Source organism: Urocitellus parryii, chromosome 5 (assembly GCF_045843805.1).
Source record: "Urocitellus parryii isolate mUroPar1 chromosome 5, mUroPar1.hap1, whole genome shotgun sequence".
Lineage (NCBI taxonomy): Eukaryota > Metazoa > Chordata > Mammalia > Rodentia > Sciuridae > Urocitellus > Urocitellus parryii.
The window spans coordinates 93,901,814-93,921,252 of record NC_135535.1 but is presented as its reverse complement, the minus strand read 5'-3'; the positions used below and the strand labels follow the sequence as shown (position 1 = coordinate 93,921,252).

The 19,439-nt window shown below is 36.5% G+C and overlaps 1 protein-coding gene across 1 annotated transcript in view; it reads left to right on the top strand.

The window, feature by feature from the left end:
• Dera (deoxyribose-phosphate aldolase) overlaps positions 1–19,439 on the top strand; it is a 110,726-nt gene that overhangs the window by 14,266 nt on the left and 77,021 nt on the right. Inside the window, exons 2-3 of the mRNA XM_026391924.2 lie at positions 18,064–18,161; positions 19,275–19,422. Coding sequence (XP_026247709.1) covers positions 18,064–18,161; positions 19,275–19,422 — 246 coding nt within the window. The remainder of the gene's footprint in view (positions 1–18,063; positions 18,162–19,274; positions 19,423–19,439) is intronic.

Here is a 19,439-nt window from a genome sequence, read left to right as displayed (position 1 = left end):
TGTTTAAATGTAGCTCTTTTTTTTTTTTTTTAAAGGAAATTGGACTTTCAAGTTAATACCTGGGATTCAAATCCTATTTCTTCTAAGTACGAGTTTTGAGTTTTCATATTTTAAAAATATGATTAATGAAAGCTAGGTCATGGAGTAATTGCAAATATTAAATGAAGTGTTATGTGTGGAACAACTGGCATGGTACCTAGAAGGCAGTAAGCCACGATGAGAATTTCTTATCCTTCTCTTTACCCACAATCTTGAAGAATTCTGACCTGTAAGCTAAAGAGTAACTGCTTGTGAACAAAGGTATTTGCAGATTGGAATGTAACATGGGTATTGAGGGAGAAATTCAAAGGGTCTGGGACAGTTAAAGCCCCATTGTATGCTGGGATACTGTAGGAATTGTATTCAATACCTTTACATTGAGTTGCTGTCCATCATTTTCTACTGTAGGAATTTTTCAATCCCAAATTCTGTTTTTTTTCTGATATTTTTTATGATCAACATCTTTGAATTAGTCCATAGCCAGACCATAGCATAGGTGTTCATTTAGTAAGTCTTGTTAGTGCCATATTATGAGTTTTAAATTATCAGAGGCAGGGGCTCCTACAGGACTCTTTTTTCTTTCTTCTTTCTTTTGTTCCTTCCATTCTCCCTTTGAGGTACTAGGGGTTGAATTCAGGAGTGCTCTACCATGGAGCTGGATCTCTAGCCCTTTTTATTTTTATTTTTGAGACAGGGTCTTGCTATGTGGCCTAGGCTGGCCTTGAACTTGTAATGAAGTGAAACTTCTGCCTCAAACTTCTTCTGGATTGCTGGGATTGTGGGTATGTGCTGTCCAGCTGGGCCTCATATGTGATTTCTTGAGAATAGTAGAATTTCTTTTTTTTTTTTTTTACTAAAATAAACTCATTTTTTAACTAAAAATTGGCTTCAAAATTCAAATATATAAATTTTAATAGAAAAATTGCAATTCTCAGGTCATTTAAAAAATGAAAAGATTAGGTATTAGGATATTGTGAACTTAACAAATTTTAGGAAATGAAAGTTAACAACCTTATAAAATGTTATTCATAATTTACTATATCTTACCTTATAGGTAACATTTAAAAGGAATTGTTCCTGGGAGAGAGCAGGTATTATATTAAGTTCATAGTAAATATAATAACTTTTCCCTGAAATGATATTTAAATGAGATAATGTATGGTGATAGTAGGACATACCACTAAAGTAGTGGTAATGGGGGAATAAGTTTCAAGAAAAATAGGCATAGATATTATATAATCTTAAATTTCTAATATCGTACTTAACCATTTTTTGGAGCTTACCATTTTTACTTAAGTTTAAATAAAATAATTTTATTAGTAGTATTTAGTTTGTTCCATTTTTGAGCATTTCAATAATATTTATGATGTTTTCACAGGATTAATTTTGGGCAATTCTCTTTTAGCATATAAGTATCCTTGCAGACTCTGATTTACGTGGCTAGTACAACATTCAGCAGAAGTAGCAGCTTTATGAATAATATCTATTGACTGATATTATGAATTCAGTAAGACAGCATTTTTGGACATTCTAAAATTTTAATTTAGGAAAGTCCTTCATCCTAGATTTTCACTGAGAGAGAAGTTTTTCATTAAGAGGGAGGAGTTACATAGGATTTCTCTGAAGCTCTGGGCTCCTAGGGTAATTGATCAAAGTTTTCAAAGGGTTGAAAATTGAATCTTTACCCGACAGGGGGCCAGAGTCTTCCAGCACTGATGAATTTATCTGTGGTCTCATGACTCTTTCTGAATACTAGGCACATTTAGGGGCTTGGAGAAATGCTCATCAGAAGTTTCCTAGAGTCCATTAAGTTGAAAGACTACATGTTTGGAAATCTGAATGTGGTTTGGGAATTCTCTGGTGTGTCTTCCAGAGAGCATAGAGTAACAAAACAAGATCTTGAGAGTGAAATAAATGTCTTGTGATGGAAACTTTTTTTGTTACTAATTTTATTAAACATATTAATTTTGCTGAAAAGCATGAAATAGACTGATTTTTAGATGACAGTTTTTTAGAAGTATGATCAGATCAGGGATTGACTCACAACATTGTTGGTTATTTAAGTACGTTTGTGTATATGTCTTTTCTAGATTTCACAAACATGTATGAACCCATATGGATCCTAACTATGTGTCTGGCACAGTACAGACAGAGAGGCTGAAGAAATTTTATTTGACTTGGGCTGATAAAATGAGTCATTTCATAAAGGCAAAGGAAACCTAGGTAGAGTGTGAAAGAAATTGCAAAGGACTTTTTGTCTTCTGGCTTCGGAGATGCTCTCTTCAATCCTCACAGAGCAAAGCATCTGGGCACAGTGAGATCACAGCCATGATCTAAACCCATGATACAAGTCCTTATTGTCTACAAGAGGAGGAGTTCCATTCTTTAGGAATATTCTAGTATATTCTCATATATATATAGTATATACTCTTAATAGTATATATTCTAAGGGAACTTTTGAAATGGAGGGAAAATATGAAATAGCAGGATGGAGTTTGAAGAATTTTTAAGGAGATATCATGGATCCTTAATTTTAAATGTATGCCCGGCATCAAATCTTTTGGGGGAAGTAGTAGAGTGAGGAAGTATTGTGCAAATAAGAACACAAGGTAAAGTTGGGTTTTTAGTTACAGTCTATGAGTTTAAACTCTTCATTCCTAATTGGTTTTGGTCAGCTGATCTGAGAATATCCTTTTGAGAAAAAAAAAGTGTGAACAGGTGGCCTCCCCCTTTTATGAGAGAACACGAGGCTTGCTTCCCTCTTCTCTTTGAAATTATTTTAATTTTTATTGACAATATACATTTATATCTTTTAAAAAGACATAAGTCTGTAAGACTTATGTACAGCAAGTACAGCAAACCTTAGCTCCACCTTTCTATATACACAACTCCTTTTCTCCATTAGCAGCTATTTTTTCTAGTTTTATATCCTTTACTGGTATTCTTAACTTTTCAGTGTTACCTATTGACTTTCTGCTGTGGAAGATATTTAGCTCTCTTATAGTTCTTCTCTGTCCCCCTTGCTCTCCTTCCTATTCTGTCATCATAGTAATTAATTGTTATATAATTTCAGTTAGATAAATTTTCATTGTTTTATAATTAGGACTATATCAGTATCAATTCATATTTAAGCCATATCGTATGTGATTGCATTGCATATACAAATTTTTTCTTTCCTGAGAATGGTCTCATTCGCTTGGTTTTCTGTGTAGTTATGTCTAATTCAGTGAAACTCTTTTTGGTGCATTGAGAAAGACCAGATAACTGATCAGTTTTCTGTTTTTCTTGGAGACATCCCTCCTCAGGTCCTCTACTCTCTTCAACTAAGAACTAAGAATCCTTTGCCAAATACAAGCTCATGAAGTTTTTTTTTTTTTTTTTTTTTTTGTTTTATGGTGCTGGGGACTGAACCCAGGGCCTTGTGCATGCAAGGCAAGCACTCTACTAACCAAGCTATATTCCCAGCCCCCCTCCACTCTCTTCAAATCTAGCTGTTCCCTGTGCCTGCTGCTCTCTGGTGTTACTGGACATTCCCTTTGCCAGCATGTTGGGCGTCTTTCAGACTACTGTTTTGGCTCTCTTATTACCACATCTTCCTCTTGTTTCTCTTTCTGATTTTGGTGGGGCACAGTCATCAGTAAATCCTTGGAAGTGAAAGCTTCAAATATTAAAAAAATGCTTTAATTCTTCTGTCACATTAATTTATAGTTTGGCTAAGTATAGAATTCTGTGCTGAAACATGTTTTCTTAGGATTTAGAAGGTGTTCTTACATTGTTTAGTTATTGTTCCTATGGATAGATTTGATGCTCTTCTTTCTTTCTTTTTTTTTGAATGCTAGGGATTGAACCTAGGGGCTCGCTCATGCTAGGCAAGCACTTCACCACTGAGCTAAATACCCAGCCCTTTTTATTTTTGAGACAGGTTCTCACTAAATTGCTTAAGCTCTCTCTAAATTGCTGAGGCTGGCCTAGAACTTGTAATCCTCCTGCTACAGCCTTCCAAGTTGCTGGGATTATAGGTATGCACCGCTGCACCTGACTTGATATTATTTTTATCTGCTTTTTGTAATGTGATCTCTTGACCACATTTGAAAATTTCCTTATCTTTAGAGTTCTGAAATTTCATAGTGTTATGCTTTGGTATATTTCTCCTTTCCTTTCCTTCCTTTCTTCCTTCTTTCTTTTCTTTTCAAAGAAGAGTGAATTTTGTAGAAGACAATAAAATGTTTGCTTTACCTACTCAATTAAATCGGCACAAGCCCATCAGTAGCTACTATATTTTTGGATGTGGTTTTGTAAACAAAATTGGTTTGTTTTGAACATAATGAGGTTGACCAGAAAACCAAAATCTTATAAAATGTGTTATGTAGTGATGAATACTTTTGCTATTTTTTTTTTCATTTTTTTACCTTCTAAACATATGAAAGGATTGGGCTTCTGGTTCCCCTGTGGCTGGGTAGGAACATATAACTAAATCTGACCAGAGCTGTCTTGGTTTCCCTTTTCTAATTGCCTATACTTTTTCAGTTTGTAAACCTAATACTCCTTTAGTTCTGGGAACATAAGTTTCTTTTCTTAAATGATTTATCTAATTTCTTACTTTTTCTTTTCTTTTTTATTTATTTATTTTTAAATGTTTATTTTTTTAGTTGGACACAATATCATCTTTATTTTATTTATTTATTTTTATGTGGTGCTGAGGATTGAATCCAGGGCCTCACACATGCTAGGCGAGCACTCTACCGCTGAGCCACAACCCAGCCCTGCTTTTCTTTTTAAATAATTTATTTTTAATTGGCTAAGATTACATTTATAGTATATATTATGATGTTTGAAGTGTATGTACATTGTAGAATGGTTGAATTGAGCTAATTCACACATATACTACCTAACGTGTATATTTTTCTTGGTGAGAACACTTTAAAGTCTACTTTTTTTAGTGGTTTCCAAGACTACAATACATTATTTTTAACTGTAGTTACCATGTAGTACACTAGAGCTCTTGAACATATTCTTCCTCTCTAACTGAAATTTTGTATCCTTAAACCAACATCTCTCCAATCCCTCCAGCTCCTAGTAACTAGCCTTCTATTCTTTGCTTTTGAGTGTTTTAGATTCTACATATGAGTTAGTATTGTGAGGTTCTTCCTGTTCTGTGCCTGTTTATTTCTCTTAGCATAATGTCATCCAGGTGCATCCCTGTTGTCACAAATGACAAGATTTTCTTTTCTGAGGCTGAATTATATTCCATTATATGTACCACATTTTCTTTGTTTCTTTATTCCCCTTTTTTTTGTATGTGGTGCTGGGGATTGGACCCAGGAGTGCTTTCCTATTGAGCTACATCCCCAGTCCTTTTTATTTTTTATTTTGAGACAGGGTCTTATTAAATTGCAGAGGCTGGCTTTGAGCTTATACTCTTTCTGCCTCAACCTCCTAAGTAGCTCTTTTTATAGGTGTATGCCACTTTTCTTTATCCATTGGATGATAATTAGGTTGATTCTGTATCTTGACTTTTTATAAATAATGATGCATTGAACATAGGAGGGCAGATATCTTTTCAATATACTGATTGCATTTCTTTGGATATATACCCAGTAGTGGAATTATTGAATTAGTTATATTTTTAGGTTTTTTTTTTTTTGAACCTCCATACTGTTTTTTTTTTTTTTCCTTTCAACCTAAATCCTGAGGTCTTCTTTCTCAGCAACTCTTGATTTTATTTATTTTTTAAATACATGACAGCGGAATGCATTACAATTCTTATTATACTTATAGAGCACAATTTTTCATATCTTTGTACAAAGTATGTTCACACTAATTCATGTCTTCATACATGTACTTTTTTGCATTACAATTTTTATTACACATATATACCACAATTTTTCATATCTTTGGTTGTGTATAAAGTATGTTGACACCCAGTTCATGTCTTCTTACATGTACTTTTGATAATGATGTCTGTCACATTCCACCATCCTTGCTAATCCCCTGCACCCTCCCTTTCCCTCCCACCCCTCCACCCTATCTAGAATTCATCTATTCCTCCCATACTGCTCCCCTCCCTACTCCATTATGAGTCAGCCTCCTTATATCGGAGCAAATATTTCTGCATTTGTTTTTTTGGGATTGGCTAACTTCACTTAGCATTATTTTCTCCAGTGTTATCCATATACCTGCAAATGTCATGATTTTATTCTCTTTTATTGCTGAGTAAAATTCCATTGTGTATATATGCCACATTTTTTTTATCCATTCATCCACTGTGGGGCATCTAGGTTGGCTCCACAGTTTAGCTCTTATAAATTGTGCTGCTATAAACATTAATGTGGCTGTGTCCCTGTAGTCTGCTATTTTTAAGTCCTTTGGGTATAGTCCTGGGAGAAGGATAGCTGGGTCAAATGGTTGTTCCATTCCCAGATTTCCAAGGAATCTCCATACTGCTTTCCATATTGGCTGCACCAATTTGCAGTCCCACCAACAATGTATGAGTGTGCCTTTCCCCCACATCCTCACCAACACTTACTGTTGTTTTTCTTCTTAATAGTTGCCATTCTGACTGGAGTGAGATGAAAACTTAAGAGTGGTTTTGATTTGTATTTCCCTAATTGCTAGTGATGATGAACATATTTTCATGTGTTTGTTGATTGATTGTACATCATCTTCTGTGTCTCTTCAGGTCCTTGCCCCATTTGTTGATTGGATTATTATTATTATTATTATTATTTTTTGGTGCTTAGGTTTTTGAGTTCTTTATATACTGTAGAGACTAGTGCTCTATCTGATATGTGAGGGGTAAAAATTTGCTCCCAGGATGTGGGCTCTCTATTCACCTCACAGATTGTTTCTTTTGCTGAGAAGAAACTTTTTAGTTTGATTCCATCCCATTTATTGATTCTTGGTTTTAATCTTTGCGCTATAGGTGTCTTATTAAGGAAGTTGGGGCCTAATCCCACATGATGAAAATTAGGGCCTACTTTTTCTTCTATTAGACACAGAGTCTCTATTTTATAATTCCTAGGTCCTTGATCCATTTTGAGTTAAGTTTTGTGCATGGTGAGAGATAGGGGTTTAATTTCATTTTGTTGCATATGGATTTCCAGTTTTCCCAGCACCATTTGTTGAAGATGTTATCTTCTGTCCAGTGCATGTTTTTGGTACCTTTGTCTAATATAAGATAATTGTAATTTTGTGGGTTAGTGTCTGTGTCCCACCCTCAAGAATATATATAATTATTTTAAGTTAGCCTGGTTCTAAATATCCTTTCAGAATATTCCTATTTTATTTATACCTTCATTTAACATTATAATTTAATATCACAGACAAAAGACTCCTATTTGGGCTTATTTTTTCCACCTGTTTACCTTATTCTTTTAACCATTTTCAGTTAATCTTTATAATTTTTCTTCCCAGATTTTCAAGTAAGTGTATTTTCATGACACAAAATTGGCAGAAATGTTACAATAGTTTCTCCCTCTTTTCATCCTGCCTTATACATTAATCTGATCAAATTGATTACTTAGTGGCTACTTCCTCCCCCTTCCCCTAATAATTCAAGTATAGAGTCCTTTGTCTGAACTTCAGGATTCTGACTTGATACTACTTACCTGTGAAACCCCATCTTTACTCCCAAACACAACTTTCTGCCATGGTTATTGTTCTGGAAACAGGCCATCATTGTTTCTGAATTGGTCTTCACACACAGATTATACTCAGTGTTTGAAGTGTCTTTCCTCTTCTTGACTGCTAGTTAATTTCCCTTTGTCTGTGAGAGCAGGTCAGCTTGTTGAACCTTCTCTGGCCAGCCTAGGCTTGTCATAGTGGTAAGAATTAGAGAGAGAACCCAAACTCCTGCCTTGCTCTGCACTATCACTGTAGCAGTATTGCCCACATCAATTAAAGGATGACCCTCAAACCTGTTGGCTGGTTCTTTTCTCCTAGTCAGTGATGGCCTTCTAACTCTGTGGTTAAGTTATCAAAGAGGACCAACAGTGCCAAATCACCTATTTCAGGATACAGTGTGGCTGGATAGCCAATATAGTACCTGGTCAGAGTCAGTGTTCCACAAATGATTGCTATGTCTTCCAGCTCCACGGATGACCCACATCATAGTACTCCAACCTAGAACATCTTTGTTGCATGTCAGCACTGTGTACCTGGTGCTGGGGCCTCACATGGTCCTGTGAATCTCCACCTGTGGCAGTTCAGTACTAGGTCTTGATAGATGGCCTGTGGGTAGGGATGTGTCACAATGAGTGCTGTTTTAGGTAAGTTTACTCAGAACTCTTAACAAAGTAACAATGAAGAGGTGGGAAACTATTGGATATTTTAAGTGCCTCTTTTTTAGACTTTTTTTTTTTTTTGATGGACTTGCCCTCATTCTCTTATTTATTTGTTTATTATCGTATAAAAGCTGCATATTATACCTATATGGTATGCTACATGATTTTTCAGCTTCCTTTCCTTGACTCCTTGATTCAAGACAAGATATACATTTCTTGAGCAGCTTTGATTTGTGGATGCTGAGTAGTCCCAACCTGGCAGGTTAGTTCCTTGAAATACTTAATAAAGTGCTTCGTACTAGGAACCTGGTAGAAGTAATTTACTTAGTTTCTAAAAAATCTTTGATAATGCTTCCCCTAAAAGTTTAAAGGAAAAGGCCAACAGAATAAAAAAAAAAATACTGCTATTTTCAGAGATTCAAACATATTTAAATAATAGCAAAAAGAAAAAACAAATGAGTACAAGTAAAAAGCTGCCGTTTACACTGTAGAACAGTCTGTCCTTGGTTGACTGCAGTTTTATTATGACAAGAAAATATTTTCAATGCTAGCAAAAATCTTTGGAGGAAAGTTTAGAAAAACAGTTGATGAACATCAAATTAAAGATATTTAGAAAAGCTGAAACTATTAGCTTTGTCAAAAAATTGAGTTGAATTTACAAACATGGGCATTTATTACTATGATATGTCCCAGTTTTACTGTAATTTTTAAAATAAATGTAATTAAGTTATATATACAGTATTTTAATATTCATTATATAGTTTTTACATATCTGTGAATTTCAGTGTAATTTGATTAACACATTTGTACTGGTGGAGTGCTAAATAATTACATTTTGATGTATGGGAAGAAAAATGGAATAAAATAACCCTTGTCTGCCTTAAAAAAATGTTTTTTCTGATTTTGAAAAAATACAAAGCCAACATTCAAAGGTCTTTAAAAACTAGATTAGGCCCTGTGTAGATCAGCTTAGATTCACTGACTAAATATTTCTTCCTCTTCAAAGATCAAACGTTTTTGACAGTGGTGATGACCAGCAAATGGAGTTCTTGCCACGAAGAAGTAATTACAGTGATCTCTTTAATTCATTGTTTCCTTTCTTTAATTTCGATTAACTACAGTCAATAGTAGTCCCAAAGTATTTCTATTTTGTCTTGACTCAAAAGAATGCAACATATTCATATAACTTTTATTACAGTGTATTGTATAATTGTTCCATTTTATTGTTATTTTTGATAATCTCTTTGAATAATTTATATATTAAACTCTATCATAGAAAAGAACATGTATATACAGGAATTCTTAATGTTCATGGTTTCAGGCATCCACTGTGGGGGTCGTAGAATATCCCTTAGGGATAAGGGGCACTACTGTATTTTAATTCAATATCAACTTTCTCAAGAAAATTAGGTGTTTTACTTATTCTATGTATATAAAGTATTTAAAGTTTGACCACTATAGTTTGTACTTTGTTAGACTGTGGAAGTTTATTAACTACCCTCAGGTAAGTCTTTATGTGGAAGAGTTCACAGGTTAGACTGTCACGGCTAATCTCTCTGACTGCCTGCTTACTTCCATGCTCCAGGAGAAAACTGGAGTGAAATTCAACAACTCTTCCCAGTACAGTCCATCTGCTGAGCTTTTGGTCCTCACAAGGGAAATGACACCCTCCTGGTTCACCCAAAATTTGCCCAGTTCATGTCCCTATCCCATCTTTCTTATTTGTTTGGGTACAGATTTTAAAGATGAGAAATGCTGTAGGCAGTGGGCAGGTAGGATTTTATCCTGTCTCCAATGCTACAGGGAGTGCTGCAGGTCAGTCTGTTTGTTCCCTATCCTGTCTGAGCCTCTTGTTAGCCTTTCCCCAGCAGCCAGAGGGATTTTTTGGAAGTATAAATTAGATCATTTCAGTGCTCTACTCACAGTTCTTCCTGTCTACATCCAGTGATCTTTCCATGCTGAAAAAGTCCTTCCCAAGGGCCTTTCAAACTCTGTTGGCCATGCCTCACAGTATGTGGTGTGTTTTATATTGCCCCAGAGTACCTGCTTCCTCACATATAATGGTAGATGATTTACCTGTATCACATGCAGCACATCCTGATATTTTCTATTTTCCTTCTCGTAATATACTGGTTGCAACTAGAAGAGTTGATTTCATGACATGTTCCTGGGTTATGACCCTCATTTTTTAGAAAACACCACATATGATTTGATCCATGCCTACCTCTTAGACTGTATCTGAACCACTCCCCTCACCTGGCCTTGCTCAGGCCCTCCATCTACACCTGTGTCCCTAGTTTGCTTCAGATATGACCTTAAGGACTTTGTACTTCTCTCTGCCTAGAAGACTGGTTTCCTAGACAATATTATTCCTCACTTTCCATTTCAGTTGGACCTTTGCTCAAAGGTTTTATCAGATTTTTCCTGTCCTCACCATCCCTGCATTCTCCATTCTCTTATCTTATGTAACTTTTCACTGTAGCCCATATATAGTATATGATGTATTCATTAGATGTTTATAATCTTTTATTAGAAGAAGCTCTATGAGAGTAAGGATTTTGTTTTTTCATTCGTCACTCAATCCCTAGAGCCTGCAGCCATGCCCAGCACCAATGTGGGTACTTTTTTATATTAGTTAAATGAATAAATGAAATTCATAGTTAGGATTGCATTTATCTAACTTCCCGGGAGGCTTTCTCTCCCTTTTCTTTCTTGTGTCTTAAATTTAAGCTGTTGACTTTGGGCAAAGATCCCTGTAGTCTCTGTAAGCAAGCTTGGAGTCATTAGGTCTAAGAATGCTGGAGTCGTGTGTACCTTGAATATGAACTGGAAGGAGAATGTGGTCCAGCCCCACAGGCTCTCTATCTATGGGGGAAAGCAGGGCTGTGGGTGGGCTATAGCAGGCTCTCATTCAGGTGTAGTGTTGGTGTCATATAGGAGCAATATAAAAATTGGGTTCTGTCTGCAGGTCCGCAGTGCTGACATTTTGGTCATCCTTTGGGAGTAGTAATAGGGATATTCTGATGTCGTCATTTTGGCTGGGCTGGCTTCATGGCAGAGCTTAGTGGCTGAGTATGGGTCATGAAATGTGAAAATGCCTGGGTGAGAGGCATTATTGTTGCCTGGGCTATAGTGAAGCTGTCTGACTGGTATCTCCTGTAGTCTGCCTCTTACCGGTTGTGCACACTGCTGACTAGCCAGAGTTAAGTGTGTTTGTTTTTTCTGCTCAATAAGAAATATTATGCTCTTATATTTTACATTCTTTGGGGGTACTAAATTTTAGAAATCTATGTGTTTTACACTTTAAACACATCTTAGTTTGAATTGTTTATACTTTAGAAGCTCATACAGGCACATGTGGCCAGTGGCCAGTGATGCAATAGCACAGGTTGAGATTTCTTAAGCTGCTGTACAAATAAGCCAGCCAATCTGCTCTTGCTCCTGAAACCCCCATATTCCACAAATCTGGAGCACTTCCTCTTTGTTTCTCCTGAATCCTACCATACTTCAGTTGGGATTTTTCAACCTTGGCACTATTGATTTTTGGAAAAGGTAATTCTTTGTTGAAGAAGAGTGAATTATGCATTGTAATGTTTAGCAGCATCCTTGGTCTCTACCCATTAACCAGGACCCTTCAGACTGCCAGCTGTGACAATCAGAAATGTCTCCAGAGATCGAGGGCTTTAAGATCAGTCTCAAATCTCTTATTTATCCACGAAGGGTTTTCATATCCAACTGGACAAGTCTACATCTGTGACCTGTCTTTCTTCTGAACCTGACTTATTATCTAGCCAGTATGGAAAAAAGTTTATTTTCAGTCAGAAAAGTTTGAGAAATGTGGATTAAAGAAATTTCAAGTCTTTTTTTTTTTTTTTTTCAAGGTGGAAGTTTTATTGATCTTTGTAACAGAAACTTACGTTTTTTTGGTTCTTCAGTAACCAAATCCCAATCCATCATTGCTGGGAAAACCTCTTGTCTGCAGAGTTAGTTGGAGACATGACAGAGGAAGGAGAAGTTGTTCTTCCTTCCTGACCCCACAGTCATGCATAGCATACTCCCTAGGTTCAGGCATCAGATTTGTTCGTACAGAACTTGAGGCCCTGAGTGAGTGAAGGAAGATGGCAGTGATGGTGTCAGGTGACAGCTGCTGTGGCATCTTGGCCAGACCATTCCTGTTAAATGCTGGCATTGTGCTTCTAGTTTTTGGCTCTCCATTGTTGTCTTTGGTTCCCATCTGTTTTCTGAGCTTGGTCTTCCAATCTTGTCTCAATTTATGAGCCCTTAATATCCTTCCATTTTTGTTCCAATCACCCAAGTCAGTTTTCATTATTTTCAACTGAAAGATTCCTAACTAATAAAGCCTGTGGAACCATTTGGGAATTGCTGGTTCCAAGCATTGATTTTTGCCCTTATATGTTGTTTTTTATTTTGATTTTTCCAACTCCCAGGTCTGTGGCTTTTCTCCCCAGTTTTCTCCTTAAGGTTTTTCATGGGGGAGCTGTAACTTTTCTCACATCATTTAGCACGTTGCTTGCATCTTAGAATGCGAATGAAGAGGTTGTTGGACTTGCACATGGGCATTTGGATTTAATCTGCTTCATTTTGCTAAGGAGCTCTGGCTGTCTAGCTCCGTGACTATCCACCAACTGCTGCTGGAAACTTAGGGGGCTATCCTGAGCATCCTGGGAATAATTGAGACCTTGGGTTCAGCCCAAAGATTGTGCTAAATAGAAAAAATTTAGATGCCAGAATAAGTGACTAGGTTCTTTTAGGGACAAGATTAACCTACTGGCAGTAGTCGATGAGTTGAGAAGTATAATTTGCAGAAATGGGAAATTGATTACTAAAGAGCATCAATAGTTGGAATTGACTAATATCTCAAGGATACTTGAAGGATAAAGGAAGGTGGTAAAACCATGTAATCATGATGTGATTCTACTGTAATTCAGGGTACAAAAATGGGGATATCTGGTAATGTGAACTTGAACTATCTTCCAATGTGATGAAGGAGTGTTACATGATGAAGTGTTATAACCCATTTGCTTGTAGATGCAAGACACACTGGAAATGAAAGCTAGATGGAAGAAAAGTATAAGCAGAAAACAGATAACATTGGTACTGAGGTGAGATATTGGGAGATCAAGTTGGTCTTTGGCTTGGTGCTGAATTCATTATTAACCTGGACTTGGATTGATGCCCTAAAGAATGGGCAGGTGAAAGTCTGTGAGATGGGAATTAGAGATTAGGGGTAAGTGGCATTATAGCAATGCCGTCTGGGCTATGGCAGTATGTACTGTCAGGTTGCCAGTGTCTTTGTTTCTAGAACAGACAGATAGATACCTGTTTGGATTCCACAGACTGGCTTAGTCAGTAGAATCTGAGGAGAGCTGGCGAATGCCCTGCAGGTGTATAGGTGTCCTAGAACACTCATCCAGGGTTTATTGGATACTGGATTTTGAGAAGAAGATTGTTTGTAGACCCTACCTGCTGGTAGGAATGGGGCTCTCAGGACAGTTTTAGTTCTCTGTGTTTATGGGTCAGAAACTGGGCAAGTCTGTCTGTTCATTTACTGTATAAATTGAACATCTAATGAGCCTGATTGGATCAAACATGCAGTGACATTTAGGTATTTTTTTTTTGTCAGCCTACGGGTGAAAGATTAGACATAATTGAGTGATTTTTTTCTTTAGTTTCAATATTTGATATAAAAAATAAGTTTACCATGATGGAAGGGGCACAGAATTTATTGATCAACTAGTTTTGTGGTAGGCATTTGTATATATAGGAGGATATAACGGTTTCCTGGGAGGATGCAAATTTGAATTGAAAACAAATACAATTTAGAAATAATAGACAAATGAATAAAATTAAGAAGGGTACTGAGTATTATTTTCTGGTAATAAAATGTATACCTGTGTATACCTGGAAATGACTGCTTAGAGACAACACTGGGAAAAAGATTTGGGTAGTACAGTTGGATATAAAAATATAGAAGAGAAAGTAGAAAAATTAATCTCCCTTATTTGCTCAATGCGTTTTGGGAGAAAAGTCTAATAAATTATCATAATTTATTTTTGTATATAAGGAACAGAGTTAAAATAAAAATACAAAATGCATCTCCTTTTGATGTTGTGTGTTTTAGGAGTATTTTGAAGAACACAATCACATCTGAAGAAAAAAAATGGAAAAGATGGCAAGGCTAGAAAGTAGATTTGCTGGGAAAATTATCTTTGTTTCTACTGAGTCTTGAACAGGAAAAAAAAAGATAAAATTGTGAAACAAGTATTTGAGAACAAGTTTACAGCTGGCGAAGGGCCTGAAAGTCAACAAAATGACACACTAAGGGAAACAGTGGGAGTTTTTTTTTTAATCAGAAAGTTTTAAGAGTATTTATTGACTTCCAATTATGGTTTCATGTCTGTTCTTCCCAAAGGCAGGTGTACTTGAAACCCCTCTTGGCTCTGAAAGAAGATTCTGTGGTTCTGATGAAATTGTGTGCATTAGAATCACTTCTGTTGGAAAGGAGATGCTAAAGGGTACTCGAATGAAATATTAAAAATTATGAAGGACATAACAAAGGCCAATCAGTCCTTTCTTTTCCCTAGACCCCCTAAGATGAGAACAAGGGTTATTTGATGAAATTAAAGAGTAGCAAATTAAGTGCTAATAAAATGAGATAGTCACTTATATAATTCATTGCCATGGGAGGTCACAGAGGCAAATTCTGTGGCCAGATTTAATATGAAGTTGAATAATTTTATAACCACTAATGATATTTTTAGCAGTCAAGGCTGATACTGTGAAGGAAGTGATCTTATTACATTCCCCAATAGATGGTTTGCAGAGACCTCTGGCAGGTGGTGTCTGAGAAATGTGAGCAGAGGCCTTGTGGGCTATAACTTTAGGTGGGAATTGTAACAAAAAAATCTGTCTTAAAGCAAATGGTCCCAAGCAACCCCTTCATACTTTTGTCCCATCTTACGGAGGTCCAAAACTCTTTTCCAATCAGGATCAATTGAGAAAGACATTGCCCAGAATTAAGAAAATTTCTGGAATCTCAGGTCAAGGGATTGCAAGTTTGAGGCCAGCTGCAACAATTTAATGAGACCCTGTCTCAAAAAAATAAAATAAATAAATAAATAAATAAAAATGGCTGGGGTATAGCTCTGTGGTAGAGTACTGGGTTCAATCCCCAGTACCACAGGTGCTTCCTCCCCCCCCCCCAAAAAAATGATTTTTGGGAACCACTCAACTTATTTATTGAATGCCATGCTATTCACATGTCATGTATTCTCTTGGAGTTTTAAAAATCTTTTGGGGATGTAAACGATTTTTTTACATCAGTACCATTTCAAGTGATGACATTGGGCTAAAAGCAGACTATAAATTTGCATGGAAGTACAAAGCAGCAAAGGAATATTGAACCTGTGCGGTTTAGGGAAGACTCAGAGCAGGTGACTTTTGAACTGAACCTCAGTGTATGAGTAGGAGTTAATCTGCTTGCAAAGTAAGGAAGGGCAGTCTGGTTAAAAGGAACAAACTGAACACAGGGTTCAGAGATGGAACATGACTTGCTGTGTCAGGAAATTGCCTGCCATTTAGCAATACTGGCAGATGCAGAAGAGACCACAAGGAGCAAGCCAGATGAGCACATGTCCTGGGTTTGCCTGAGACTTCTTGCCTACAGAAGAGCTTCCAGTGGGGGCCTTAGTAGGGTGTGGGGAGTAGGGAAGAGGAGGGGAAGAACTTTGAGGAAGTGTCTCAGGACTCATTAAGGACAGCCAGTCCAGCTGCCTAGGAGTGATCCGCTTCCCTCTTTTGACTACTGTCAGTAGTTACTTGGCAGTGAGTCTTGTAGGTCACATAACTTTGCTTCACTGTTACTCTCTGCCTGGAATGATCTTTATCTAGAACCTAATCACCATTGTTAGTGTTAAAAAATAAATAAAAGAGATCCTCCTCTGTGTTTGAGAAGAGGGAGGTTCTTCTAGGCCTTAGGTAAATTAGGATGAGCCCAGTGTGACTGTCTGGTCTTATTCCCTTGGACTCTGCCTAGAGCCAGCTCAGTCTTTGGTGGGAAAGAAGAGGCAGAAGTTGGCCTGACCCTAGCTTTTGCTTTCTCTCTGAAGTTGGCTCAAGAAACAATCAGGAAGACGTACAGTATCTTTGAGGAGCAGAAGCAGATGGATTGAAATGTTAAAAATCTGTTTTATTAAATGATTTCAGCTAACAAAATAATTTAATTAGGAAAAAAGGGGAAAGCACACAAACTGTTCCTTCTGTAGTAATATTTAAGTGGAATATCATTAATCTTTGAGAATTTTTGCATGATTAATATTGATACTTAAGAAGAGGCAAATGGAAATAGGAGAAGTCTTTTATAAATATTGGTTTTCTGGTGATCTAATCTTTATGGTAAAGGTTTTTTTTTTTGTTGTTTGTTTGTTTAAAAAATAAACTCAGGGGTGATTTACCACTGAGTTATATCCCTGGCCCTTTTTGTTTTTCATTTTAAAACAGAATCTCACTAAGTTGCTTAGGGCCTTGCTAAATTGCTGAGGCTGGCCTTGAAATTGCAATCTTCCTGTCTCAGCTTCCCGAATTGCTGGGATAAAAGGCATGCACCACTGTACCGAGCTTTTGTGGTAGATGCAAATACTTTATTATTATTTGTGTTGTTGCATAGTACAGTATGCAATTGGCAGTTTTCTTTGTCATGTTATAGAGCTGTGTAATTGAGATGTGTTTCCTAATGAATAACCTTTTCCATAGTAGAAGAATTTTCTTCTGGGATTATTCTTCAAAAACATGGAGTTCTTACAGGGATATAGAAATGATGTTAGTTACAGAAGGTAAACAGACACATGTCCAATTTACTGTGGGGCTACCTGTTATGAATATCAGTGGAAGACATTGAAATACAATGCATGACACTGTTGTTAGACTCTCAAAGGCAAATAAGGTAATGACTCACAGTACAGTAAGTACAAGAAACAGTTTCACCATGGGTCCTTGGTGAATGAAATATAAGTTCTGTGGTAGAGGGACAATTAAATGTTAGCTTTGTCTGAGAGAGCCATGTCTTCCCCAGGGCTAAAACATGAGCCATTTGGAAGCAAAGAGAGCAATCAAAGTAGGAGAAATCACTTGAGAACAGAAGCAACACAGATATCTTCTGGAACTTTTAGTAGTTTTTTTATTTCCCTTTTAAAACTTCTGTTATATCATTGTTGTTATCTCTGATACATTTTGAAAAATTCTCCTTTGATGGGATGTATCATATTGGTATCTAGTAGATATTAATCTTGTCAGGAAGGGGGTATAAACAAGCATTGCTTTAAGCCCCAGCATTAATTCACTTAAGCATTTATTAATCTTGTTTGCTCCCTTGGACTAGACACTTACAGATAAGTTTTTGCTGTCAGAAGTGAGGCATGTACGACGGGGAACAGAATCCCAGAACACAATCCCACCCCCTCCACCATGGTCATTATGATCTATGCAGGAAATCAATACTAGTTCCTCTAATTCCATATGTACTTGATTTTACATGAAGTATGCCTTGTGATGGCTGAGCTTCCTTCAACAAGGTTATATATTTGTTGTTGTAAGGAAAAAAGCAGAAGTTTTTAAAGAGTGTTTACATCAAATGGTGAATGTATCCTTTCCAGAGCCCTATGTCTATAGGTGACTATATTAATAAAACTTTTCAGTTTCAAAAGTGTTGTTCTCTCCCCTTTAGACCTTAGCTGGATTTCCAAAGTACAGGTGAATCAGCCAGCAGTTCTGAGGCGGGCACAACAAATTCAGGCTCGAAGAACCGTGAAAAAGGAGTGGCAAGTAAGGTTCTTCTTGAGCATTCTGTCCCTGTGTTTCACAATGCATGGTCTCTTCCCTCAAGGCTACAATATTGAATTTCGCTCAAGATGCATCTAAACTTAAAAGATTGCAGCTGTCCAAGACTTATTTTAATAATTCATATATGATGATGATGGGTTGTAGAAAGATAACACATTTATCCAAACAAGTTAAAAATCTTATCACTCTTGAGTGGCAAAACCGCAAATGAATTTGAGGCATCTTTATTCATGAGTGAATTAAATGGCATCTTTTCTCAACGAATTTATTCAGTTTCTTAGATGTGCCTTCTTTGGTTGTCTTCTGGTTTAATTTTAAAACCATAATGTCTAAACCTGGTGTGTCCACTGTTGAGGCCCTGAGGGGTAAGAGTTGACCTTCTTTGACCTTCATGCTTATCTTACTATTACTTTTCATAAATCACTTTTCAAAATTCCAAAGGTGATGTTTTGCAGAGTACTTATGGTCAGCATATTCTTCAGTGTTTACCAACCAAAGACGTGCTATGCAGTTCTAAAAGGAATTCAGAGTTCATTTCACAAGGGACTTGGAATACTGTGATTGAATCCTTTAGAGTAATATTACACATTTTGCTCATCTTTGGAAATATTCTGATTGAAAAGAGAAAAGGAAGTTCATCAGAATTAATTGTGAAACAGGAATATTGTTTTTAAAAAGGAATTGGATTAAATTGGAAAAAAACAACATGGAACTGACTGATTTTAAAAAACAGTGTCTCATTTCTAATCCTAGAGTGGAAAGGAAAATTGAAATAGAAACCTTCTTCTTGAGGTCTCCTACATCAGGGTAGCCATCGAAGATTCCTTGTGGATGAGATGGAAAAGTCAGAAGTGTGGAGGCTTCGTCTACTGGGGGTTTCTGTTTGGGATATCAATAGGAGAAAAAATATTAAGGTTCTTCTTCTTCCTTTTCACTTTATTCTGAGTAATGTTCATCTTGTCAGTGAATCTCGTTTACACTTGTATCATCATATGCTTTAGAATAGTGTAGACATCAGATATTAGTATCTGTGTTTGTCGAATGAGTACAAATTGGAGATTAATTTTAATTTGCTTTGCCTTTTCTTTCTACTAGGCTGCTTGGCTCCTGAAAGCTGTTACCTTTATAGATCTTACTACACTTTCAGGTGATGATACATTTTCCAACATTCAAAGGCTCTGTTATAAAGCCAAATATCCAATCCGGGAAGATCTCTTAAAAGCTTTGAATATGCATGATAAAGGTAATGTTGTATATAAT